The sequence below is a fragment of the Nannobrachium achirus genome (assembly GCF_963921795.1).
Source record: "Nannobrachium achirus genome assembly, chromosome: 14".
NCBI lineage: Eukaryota > Metazoa > Chordata > Actinopteri > Myctophiformes > Myctophidae > Nannobrachium > Nannobrachium achirus.
In genome coordinates this window covers 41799318-41811492 of record NC_137821.1, presented here as the reverse complement: position 1 = coordinate 41811492, position 12175 = coordinate 41799318, and the positions used below count along the sequence as shown (strand labels likewise).

Below are 12175 nucleotides of genomic sequence, written 5' to 3'. Positions count from 1 at the left end.
ATACAAATACACAAAATATAAAAATAAAAGTACCAGGAGGCAACAATAAGCCCATGACATGCCCATGCCATGCCCCATAACACAATCAAAAAACGATATTTATTTAAATAAAATTCTCAAAAAGAGACTTTAGATAATATTATTTTAAAACAGAGATGTACAACAGAGATGAAGTGCCCCTTGGGACTAACAGATGTCTAACCTCGTAGATGGCGAAGCCGATGGTCTCCATGTCCTTGCCCTCCTTGCGTTTCTTCCGCCGGTCCTTCTGCATCAGGGCGACCAGGAAGCTGCAGTCCGACTGGCCGGTGGTGTCCGGGTGCTGCAAGGCGATCTTAAACTGGGGGTTGATCCAGAAGGTTGCTGGGTGGGGAGGACACGTGAAAAGCGTGTAAATGAATACCTCTTTTCTAGTCTAGCTTTTCTCAGACTATTCTACCTTTAGTCTAACTTAGTGCTGAAACTTTTCTTAAGATTTATCTTTTGGTTTGTTTCTTTTGGGCCTTATTGAAACCATTGACTTTAACTCATTTACTACACCAGACCAGGGACGGACTGTGACTAAAATTCAGCCCTGGCATCTTGACCAGACCTTCCCCCACAAGCGTTTAATACCACAACTTTTACAGACAACATAAATGATAACTACACAACTACACAATTCATAAATTGTATAAGTTAGCGTACAGTTCTCACCACCAACAAGCGGAGTATGAACATGATTAGTGCCAGAACTTTGGCTAGTTAGCAAATGAATGGTAAATAAGCATATTGATCTGAGAATTGGACAAACAAGTTGTATTTGATTGCTCAATATGCAGTAGGCTTGCCACCAGCCCCCCCCCCCCCCCCCAGCCCCCTAGCTTACCAGCCCACCGGGCAAATGCCCCAGACGAGATATGACTAGAGTCATTATTTTGCACCGAGGAGGTCCTTGTTTTGACACTAGAGGGCACTGTTCACTAAACTATTGGGGCAGAGGTTCTGAATTGGCATCACTAACATCTGCTTCCTGGATGGCATTGAGATCTTATTGAGAGAGAGAAGACAGCTCCCATTCACTACTGTTCTAAACACTCCCTGAAGCAGCCTTCATTCAAAAGTAAACAATCCATCTTGACATGGGATAATCGAAACTGGACAATTTACTTTTCAAGCATCTTTTGAGACGGATTGGATCGACTTGCTGGCAGGAAAGGATGAATAAATAAATAAATAACTATGTCCTCATCAATATGTCAGAATAAATAAGATCTGAGAGCATGCAATTTTGCCTAGCTACACATCCAGTCATCAACAATGTGTCTCAGAGATCCACATGGGTGAGGGTCATTCGACCCCGTCTTGTACACCAGGGGTTTTCAAAGTGGGTGACGGGGCAGTCTGGGGTGCCGCGACGGCAGTCCAGGGGTGCCGCGAGATCATTTGATAATATTTGGAATTTATTTGGACACTTGAAAAAATATTTAGTATTATTTTAAACTTGAAGTACACAGTTATTTTCAGTAAGTTCTAACCAAAAACAGTTTGGGAACCCCTGGTGTACACGCATGCAGTTCCATGCGTTACCTGGGAAGTTCCTGCAGCCTCCGGCGGTGCTGCCTCTCCTCCACTCCCCCTGGTAGAGCGAGGAGCTCCACTTCTTCAGCTGGTTGTTCTGCAGGGCGTCCGCCGTCAGGTTGCAGATCTCCAGGCGACTGAACTCCCGCAGGAAGTCACTGAACGACATCCTGAGACACCAGGGGAGAGATAATGTTTGTCATTTTGTTACACATTGGTAGAGGCCTTGTATAAGCCCTTTGGGCCTCCTCCTGGCACTTTTCTTTTTATATTTTTAGTTTTGTGCTAAAATAATAATAATACATTTTAGCAAAAAAAAGAAAAAAAAAACACATTTAATCAAATCAAATCAAGGATAATCAATAGGCGAGGACAGGGTAATTGATGTGGCCCAAAAAAGAAATCACACCATAAAACATATCACTCAGAAACATAACCGTTTCCTTACTAGACATTTTCAGAACTATTTGGGAATCTATTTCAGAAAGTAAGCTTACTATAAATTCCACATTCCGTTATTGACAGACACAATATACACTCACCAAAACTCTCCATCCTCACTTCGATTGTGTAGTCGGCTTCGCACGGAGCGATCCACACTATCCCACTCCCTGGAGCTGTGGCATTCACAAAGAAAAAGGCTCAGTTGTTCAAAAACAAACTATTGTATGATGATACATTACAACAAAACATTTATTGTCAGTAAAGTGACGGGCTATAGACAACATCCAAGAGGTCCAGAACGTCCTGAATGTCCCCTCACTATTGTGGAAACTATTGTCTGGTCTATTTATTTATGACAGCAGACATGTATACAGTACAGTATGTAGTTCTGTTTATCCCACAACTTGGTGTCTGCAGATACACGATGGTTCCCCACATGCTTCTCACTACGCTACTCTATTAGTGTAGTCACTGCACTTCTGCCTGCACACACTTTCATCTCTTCAGTCAGAGCAATGTCCTTTCAATAATTGAAGCACATCGGGTACATCTTTATAGGCTTTTAATGAAAAGTTATAAAGTTGGGGGTGGTGACAGATTGCCTCACACAACCTCTCCTAAAAGGGAGAATCCATGTTTCTGTTCTAGCCAGCCCAGCACACTCAGCATACACAAGGTAGAGCTGGTTCTCAGTGTGTGGTCCGGGGCCCACCAGGGGTCCCAATGTGCCAATCTGAAACTCTGAGAGCCCAAATGGACCCGTTCAGAGTTAAATTGAATTAACACTGAGTGAAATTAACACTTTTACAGTGTATATTGGGGTCCCAGAGATTGTACACTCTCAGAGTTACTACCACAACATATGAGCTTACTTGTCACTCCAGGCACCGGTCCATTCCACCTCTCCCCACGGGTTTCTGATGCGGACCAGCTTGGTCAGGTTTCCTCTGTATACCACCTAAAGAAGAAGTCAGGCCAACGATCATGAGAGAGTAAAGGTGGTTGCACACTGCTGCGTTTTTCGGGCCGAATATCGGGGTGAATTTCGGAGCGCGTGAATAAAAAAATCACACCCGTGTGAAGTGGAGCTGTGTGTGTGTGTGTGTGTGTGTGTGTGTGTGTGTGTGTGTGTGTGTGTGTGTGTGTGTGTGTGTGTGTGTGTGGATCATGTGTACCGATTTTTGTGACATTTGAAGAAAATATGTAGGAAAAGGAGCAAAAAGTGTGTTTTTCAAGATGGCGGAAAATCTATCATGGCGCAAATGGGCGTGGCCTATATGGGGAGATGCGTCATGACCCAAGGAATCCAGGGAAAAAATATTTTTAATTTTCCGACCTACGGTTCAAGAGTTACAGGCCAAAACGTAAAGTGGGGTGTTATGGCGCCACCATGCGGCCAAATGACACAATTATTTTTTATTTAATCCTTGAAATCATTATGAACCTCCTCTCCAAGTCTTGAAACTCTAGCCCCTATGGTTTGCGAGAGACAAATAATTGAATATGAGTTTTTGCGATTCCCATTATAAGTCAATGGGGAAAATTAATTCACTAATAAATTAATATCAATTAAACTATTGAACCTTTCTCTTAGCAAGTTACTAGCCCACGATTCCCGAGTAAGCCTGTCGATTTGACATATGGCGCGAGTGTGTGGTGGCAAAACTGTGGGACTAGTAGCGTGCCGAAGTTTAGGACGTTCAGGCTACATACACACAGACAGACAGACAGACCCACACGGCCACGTATAGGGAGCCTGTGCTTCACACAGCTCCAAAAATCAACCTCACGTTATGTCAGTCACGTTTGCACACTGCCGCCCGTTTCGCGCACCACTCGGTCCCTTGCTCTCTCTATCTCTCTCTCTCTCCTTGCCCTGAAAAAGGCATTTCGCAACGAAAAACGCAGCAGTGTGCAACCAGCTTTACTCTAGTGGCTTCCTTCGCAAATCTTTGAATATATGTATTTTCAAAGCGAACGTTTGTAACTCAAATTTTGCTTCTGGGTGGTCCCTGGAACTAAATGTTTTGAGATGGGTGTCCGTGGCCAAATAAATATAATTTTACATGTAAAGGTTTGAGAACCACTGACATAGTAGTCTCTCAAGAACAGACTAACTGAGCTCCATTTAAGTGAAAAGGAGCTTTTCTTTGACGATGGCTGGCCAGATTGCTGACATAGAAACATAGGGTTTTTCAAAAAACCTTAGAAGGATTCAAAAGACACTTATAGAATTGAGTAAAAATTCGAATTTTCACGATTTTTCAAAAATAGCAGATCTACAGGCTCGCAGCGCGGCACTCGGTGCCGCGCTGTGAGCTTGTATATCTGCCATTTTTCAATAGTTAAAGCATAAAATAATGATACACAATAATGTACCCGTTCTAAATGGGTTAAAATACAGAAATTACAAAACCAATGCATACTGTATATAAAAACAGATTAACTTGTTATTGTAGCAGTGTTGTCATCCAATCAATAATGCTTGTGCCATCGCCTCACCTCATCCACCCCGGTCACCGAGTAGGCGTGTCCTTTCACCAGCTTCTTGAAGGTGACTGCTTCCATGTCTCGGGTGCTGGTGATCTGAGTGGGACAGAGAGAACGCCCAGTGTTAGACAGATCCATCTAAAAAAAGATATATATAGTCCTATATATACAGGGTAAAAAAGCAGAACCCTCGCTAAAAACCCCAGGGCAAAAATCCACTCGTCCGAGACAGTTTGCCCTCCTGGCCCCCAAGCTGTGGAATAAACTCCCTGTCGCACTTGACTTAGAACAACGGACTCGCTCGCTAGCTTTCGCCGTGGACTGAAGACTCACCTTTTCAGACTCCACCTAAACCCTTAGCACTACTGGAAAAATCAATGACCATACATGAAGCTAGTTAGCATTTGTTTTTAGGTTTTTTTTAGAAACCTTTTTTCTTTACGGATTATATTGTTTTTTCTAGATAGATATTCATTTGCATTTGTTATATTGCTGTTGATGTACTGACATTTAACCTTGTTTATTATTGTGATGTTTTTATCTGCTTATTGTAAGTCGCTTTGGATTAAAAGCGTCTGCTAAATGCCTAAACTGTAAACTGTAAACTGTAAACTATGTAAGGTTCTAAAAATGAACAGTGTAATTCAGGGGTGCCGTGGATGAAAACGTTATTTACAGAGGTGCCCCGAGTCAAAAAAGTTTGAAAACCCCTGGTGCACTGACATCTATGGAGCAGCCCAGCAGCGATCCCCTCTCGGTGGCTCTGGCGATGATGCTGTAGAGGTCAGAGGGAGCTTTCCTCAGCTCGTACATCTCTGTCACGCCGCCTGTGAAGTCTTCAAAGCCCTCACACGTACTGCCTCCAGACAGGGCCTCATAGCAGCCATTCAACCTGAGCAATGAGCGAGAGAGACACGGAACAGTTTTAGTTTTCAGGACCCCCCCAAAATAATCAGATTTGAACTGGGGACCCCCCACCCCCTCTATCCTGACTTGGCATTGTAGGCATTACATTTAGTTTGACTCGGTTCCACAGATAAATATTTTTTGACAATTTGACCAATTTGGAATTAAAAAGGTCTTAACTCACTTAGCGCCGAGCGACTTTCGGGGCGACTAACTAATGATGGCGTTTAGTGCCGAGCGACTCGGAGCGACTTTTATATAAAAGCATTGTTTAAGCTTTTAATTTGGGTTGATAGACGGAGCGGAACGGTTAGCTTACCTTCGACTAGCATACAGATGAAAACCGTGAAAAAAAAGGATACGATTATGACGTCACCTTTAAGCCATAGCTTCCTGTTTACGTAGGCCTCTGTTAGCCGCTAGGCTCAATGCAAACCATCCGACCCTCACGTAGCTTCACTAGGTCGGATTTTGATTCGGAAACTTTCTGTGTGGCATCTATATACGTTCCGATGCCCATACCAATGGTGGTTTGAGACGATCAAGCACGAATTGAGCAGTATTGAGCTCAAATGGCGGCCCGCGGCCTGTCCATTGAATGTCAATGGAGAGCATGTCATTGTACCATCCTGTTATGTCATGAACCTTGTTTTTTATTCTGACTTAACATGGGACCATGGAAAGTCTATGAGCTATGGCTCACTCTAGTGGTCATCTTGTGGCATCTGCAGGCACGTGTACCTGTTTATGTAATGTGATTTTGGGGATTCAATATAGCTATTTCCTGGCGTTATAAGCGCAGATTCATATTGAAATCTGTCTCGCTCGGCGCTAAGTGAGTTAAAAGTCATTACATTCTCAGTTTAGAATTTGTGAATGCATGGGCTTTCAGGCCTCTGGACAGCACCGCAACAGGAATGTTGTGATTATGTGGTTGATGAAGTGGTTACGAGGTCACTTACGGCTCGCCCAACATGAAGACATGATGTTACACGATGTCTTCCCTTAAATAGTAACTTATATCTTACCCATACCCATGACGGGGTCAGGCATCAAGCTGCCTTAAGGTGAATTAATATTTCATCCTATGACAAGAGTAACATCCTTTCAACAGAAAATATGACGTTTTCGTCGAGGCGGCTGGATGCTTAAAGGCCTTCGCATCACAGTGACTGTCCACAGGCATTTAAAACAAACACGTACAAACCACAACATGTTCAAACCATGAAACCTCTGCCTACGTTCTGTACAAGGCTACCGTATATGAACATGACTACACACGCTGATAGAGAGCTAGTTAAACAACTCATAAAACACCCTCCCCGGGGCAGGATGTATATATTCCGCTCCAACTGTGTTCAGAGTTCCCTCCCCTGCCTCGTCAAGGGCGTTCAGTATTTGATCGAGTTTGTCGAGACGAGATCTGTCGTCTTTTGCGAAGTCAGTATTATTTGATCTCGGTCAGTGTTTGTTTGTCTTTTAGCTGAATTGACGTACTCCATTCATCAATTCCCCCATTAACAACACCACTAAGCATATTAGATTAACAAGCAGCATGAGAAGATATTATCCAAAATATGATGCTTGGAATACAATTGTATAATATTAAACAAATCCTGAATATGATCCAGTCAAAGGCCTCTGTCTTTTACGTTTTGAAACGGCTGCCATGGCCTCTACACAGTAAAATCCTCTGTGGCACAAAACATTTTCAGATGGGGGTCCATGAGTAAATATGTGTGAATTTGGGGGTCTTTGACTTTGAGAACCACTGCTGTAGAGCAGTGGTTCTGAACCTGTGGGTTAGGAACCCCAGGGGAGTCCCCAAATTATTTTGGGGGGTCCCCAGATGATTTAATGTGCAACATTGTTTTCTCACTCAACAGTAAACAAACCGACGTACAGTTTAAGTGTGTAGAGGGTATCCGCACATTTCTAAAGTGACAATTTAAGGACTTTTTAATACCTCCAAAATGCCAACTTAAACATTGGCCAAATTGTCAAATATTAGAGGCAGAAACGATGAAAATTGCAGATCTACATGCTCACAACGCCTGTGAGCATGTAGATCTGCTATTCTCACAAAAGAACTGTGTTATACAAAATGTAATGCCTCAACTCTTAGTGCTCGTAGGGTGGGTGGTTCCCTAGTTAAAGTATGATTATTTTGGGGGTCGCGGCCTGAAAAGGTTGAGATCCACTGCTGTAGAGCCAGGCGGTGGTGACATGGTTCTTACTTGGCGTAGGCCTTCTCCAGCAGAGCGCTCCAGAACTCTCCTCCCTCTGCAGAGTGGACAAACAGCAGCTTCCCGTCCTTCACTGGAAGTCTGTCGTCGATCACCACCTCCACCCACTCACCAAACTGCCAGAACTGAAAGACACAAGACGGCACACATATTAGTATATTACTAGTAAGACGCCTCAGGGCGAAAAGCGACCTCGCCCTTTCTAACCTATAGACCCTAGGGGGTCCGCGGAGGTACTGCAGGGGGTCCGCAAAATTATTGCTTAAAAAAAAAAAGATTTCAAAAAATGTTATATTTTTTATTTTTTTCACATTTATGTTAAAAAAATGAATCATGATTCTATCCATTTTGAATAGCTTGAATACATGATTACTATGCAATTGACAGATAGTTGATATTATTGACATTGGTTCTCAGTTAATAAGTAGTATGTTTAGAAATGGTAGTGGTACGGCCCACCCTGCTCGCTGTAACTTGTACATGTTTAAAATAAAAAAATATGTCGTAGCCCCGACCCCCCCACCCTACGAGGTGGTAGGGGGTCCCTGCTCCATCTCCCCATCAGTTCGGGGGTCCCCGGCCTGAAAACATTGAAGACCCCTGCTATAGACTATACATGTTAGTCTAACCAGTGTGGCTGGTTCTACAGACAGGGATCTCCATATATGGGCATAAAAGGGATTTTATGTGGCCGATGTGGCCTCCATATATGGGCATTCCCATATGAAGTGCTAATAGGGGACCACACTAACAGAATCCCTTTTATGCCCATATATGGAGATCCCTATCTGTAGAACCAGCCACACTGGTTAGACTGACATGTATAGTCTGACAGGTGTATATATATATATATATATATATATATATATATATATATATATATATATATATATATATATATATATATATATATATATTAGCATTCACAGATATGGGCTTAATATTGATGACATCAGGGATGTCCATATATGGGCATAAAAGGGATTCTGTTAGTGTGGTTCCCCTGACATCACAGTGATTTTATTTAGGTAAAGGGAATTACACCAGGCACCTACAGTATATTGCCCCAAGAGAGTAGATATATCATTTAAATTCCAGAAAGCAACATTTCAATGCATGTGAGCCTGTCCCATCTAAGTTGCAGCTGTGGTTAATGAGAATACATGTTTCAACAGAGTGCGTATAATATTGTACACTCAAACTGTACATGAAAAGAAGCAACAACAGTTCACTTTCCTCAATATCGCCCCATAAAATGTTGTCCCAAAAGCCACCACCAGAGGGCAGTATTGACACACAGAAACAACAACATGCAGAGGAGAAACAAAGGGAGGAATACTTTGGAAAAGCCAAGGCATCAGGTCATCTTTTGGTCACCAAGTACAGCATTTCTTCCAACACACACAACATGCACACACAGTGCACACACAGACACGTCCTTCCACAACAGCAATATTAGCACACAACACATAAATATGCATACACGTGCAGTCATGCACACACAAACACACACATGCATGCACACGCAAACCTATTCATTCATACGCCACACATACATGACACTAGAACACGCAGAAGCACTCCCACAATGCAGCACAATAAATACCAGACCTGAACTGTTTGTTAATGGGCTTTTAGGGGAGAGAGAAAGTGTTCAATAATGCAGTGTAGTCACATTCACTCGTACTCATATGATCCGCATGGCAGAGATAGAAGCGTGGGGCTTCCGAGTTAACAATGGTGTGGAATTTAGTTATGCTGCTGTGATATGAAGGTGATATTTCTCTGTCAAGACTCTGCCTGGGGGCTGATGGAATGGACACTTGGCAATGAATGAGGCACAGCTGGGTGTCAGCGTGCGTGTGTATGCCTGCGTGCGTGCATGAATGTGTGCCTGCGTGCATGCATTTGTGCATGCGTGCATGTGCGTAGCATGGAGAGAGCTGGATGCATGGATGAATTTTACATGCCCTGCAGAGCTAAATCTGCGTTCCGTCAACCCACAGATGAGTGCAGATGAGACCATGGCACCACGACATGCACACCAAGGCTTGGCAATATCAAGTATCTGTGTTATATCGTTTTTTTTGTTTGTTTTTTATGTCACACAAAAGCATCAAAAGTAGGAGATCTGCAAGCTTCAAAAGCGGCGCAAGCCTTGTAGATCTGCTACTTTTGCCCTTTTTGAATTTGAATCCTGAAAACAGTTTTGGACATGAGGTTTCCACCCGACAGAGACAATATCAATATGATATCGATATTATATTGTTATCGTGATATACAATACAGTAAGACTAGATATCATCTGGAATTTTGGATATCGTAATACTGTGACATGGTATAAGTGTTGTCTTTTCTTGCTTTTAATCACTTAACCCCAAAAAGAAAAAGAAAATTCCATATCGCCCATACATGCAAAGACGTAAATACACAGTGTACACTGAATACACACACAGGCACAAACACGCAATCCCCCACATACTCAGTGTGTATGCACAAGCGCATACACATTCATACAAAACATTAAACAGATACAAACACACATTGGTGTGTGTGTGTGTGTGTGTGTGTGTGTGTGTGTGTGTGTGTGTGTGTGTGTGTGTGTGTGTGTGTGTGTGTGTGTGTGTGTGTAGGGCTGTCACGATATGACATTTTACATGACGATTAATTGTCACTCAAATAATTGTGATTAACGATTTAATTGTGTTTTTGTCGTTGACAATCACATTTCTGTTTGGCTTTTAGGCTTTGAAGTTGCACATGGCAGATATGACACATAACCTAAATATACAAAGAAATTACTGACATATTTGACAACTTTCTACTTAAAAAATAACATTGATAGTGGAAATAGCCGATCTACAAGCTCACAACGCGTCGCGATGCGACACGTTGTGAGCTTGTAGATCTGCTATTTCCACCATTTCTGAAAATGATTGTAAATGTATGAACAATTTTCAACATTCACGATTATGACGATTATGACAAAATATTTGCGATTATGTCAAATATTTGCGATTATGTCAAATATTTGCGATTAGACGATTGTGTAATAATTGTGACAGCCCTAGACACAATGCTCCCAACTTCTGACACGCAGGTAGAGTATGTAACGCCAAACGCACTCAACAGACAACGCCCACCCACCCACACACACCAGGGAGGGACTGTACCGCTGTGAGAGTTTGCCACAATCTGTGTCACGACTTGCCAAGTTTTACTCCGCAACAAATGCTCAGGAGACACCCCGCACCCCCCACCCCTTCCCCTAAAAGGAGTCTCCAACCGATTCGATTGGCTTCTACAGAATATGCCAAGGTCTGCAGGCGTGTATCTATTCCACGGCCAAATACATCATTTTGGGAACACGCAGAAAACTGTTAAGGATTTAGAAGACATTTGTAGAACCGGCCTTTATCAGTGGTCTCAAACTTTGTCATGTCAAGGTAGCTTCGTAAACCAGTCTCTCCTCTTACAGGGCAGATCAGAATGCAGGAGGAGGAGGCTGGTTTATGAGGCTGATGTCAAGGACCCCCCATCTCAAAATATTTTGTTCCACAGACCCCCAGAAGCAAAGAAATTAGTTAAAAATGTTCACTCTGAATTTGGGTCTCGCCAAAATGCTAGATGCAGAATAGATACACGCGGTCTGTTGCGGCAAGCTGACGTCTGTCACATTAGAGAGAGACGGGGAGTTATTCATTTTGGTTGGTGTTCCCCGCTGTGCAGAACGACGGGCGCCTTTTCTTTTGTAATGTGCTTCATAATAATGCAGTGCTTTCATGCACACAGTGCGCACACGCACACGCACACACACACACACACACACACACACACACACACACACACACACACACACACACACACACACACACACACACACACACACACACACACACACACACACACACACACAGTCTTACTCACTCACTTGCTTTCTTTCTTTTTTCTCTTTCTCCACTTCTTAACTGGATTAAGCCCTATGCCAGCAGGGCTCATAATTTCATTTTGGGATGAGTCATCCAGGTCTCAGCACCGCAGGGTGTGTGTGTGTGTGTGTGTGTGTGTGTGTGTGTGTGTGTGGTAACACAAAACAGCAGCAGTTTATATACTGTCTGTAAAAAGCCAGCATGAAGGGCTAGGTTTAATAACACATGCACGCAATTATAAGGCTGTCACGATTATGACATCTATTTGACGATTAATTGTCCCACAAATTAATTGTGATTTAAGATTCAATAGATTTTTTTTGCTGGCATTAAAAAGAATACATTTCCGTTTGGCTTTTAGGCTTTGAAGTTGAGAACTGGTTGGAATAACGTGTTCGTTCCTTCCTTCCACCTTCCTTCCCATCTCCAAACCGGGGAAATCCCCGCTGTCAGGTGAAAAGAAGCAACTTGGACTCCTCATGCATAGAAGGAAACATGAGGTCAGTCTGCTGTCTCCCCAGGCACGGCAGAGGGAGAGCAGAGCCCAGAGCCCAGGATTACATAGGCAATTGGCACTGGGTGAAAATGGGTTACAAAATT

The 12175-nt window shown here is 43.0% G+C and overlaps 1 protein-coding gene across 1 annotated transcript in view; it reads right to left on the bottom strand.

The window, feature by feature from the left end:
- The window catches only part of capn1 (calpain 1), a 57282-nt gene that overhangs the window by 12141 nt on the left and 32966 nt on the right, over nucleotides 1-12175 (bottom strand). Inside the window, exons 5-11 of the mRNA XM_080741884.1 lie at nucleotides 7638-7771; nucleotides 5218-5386; nucleotides 4507-4590; nucleotides 2877-2962; nucleotides 2103-2177; nucleotides 1570-1730; nucleotides 203-363 (exon numbers count right to left, since the gene is read on the bottom strand). Coding sequence (XP_080598010.1) covers nucleotides 203-363; nucleotides 1570-1730; nucleotides 2103-2177; nucleotides 2877-2962; nucleotides 4507-4590; nucleotides 5218-5386; nucleotides 7638-7771 — 870 coding nt within the window. The remainder of the gene's footprint in view (nucleotides 1-202; nucleotides 364-1569; nucleotides 1731-2102; nucleotides 2178-2876; nucleotides 2963-4506; nucleotides 4591-5217; nucleotides 5387-7637; nucleotides 7772-12175) is intronic.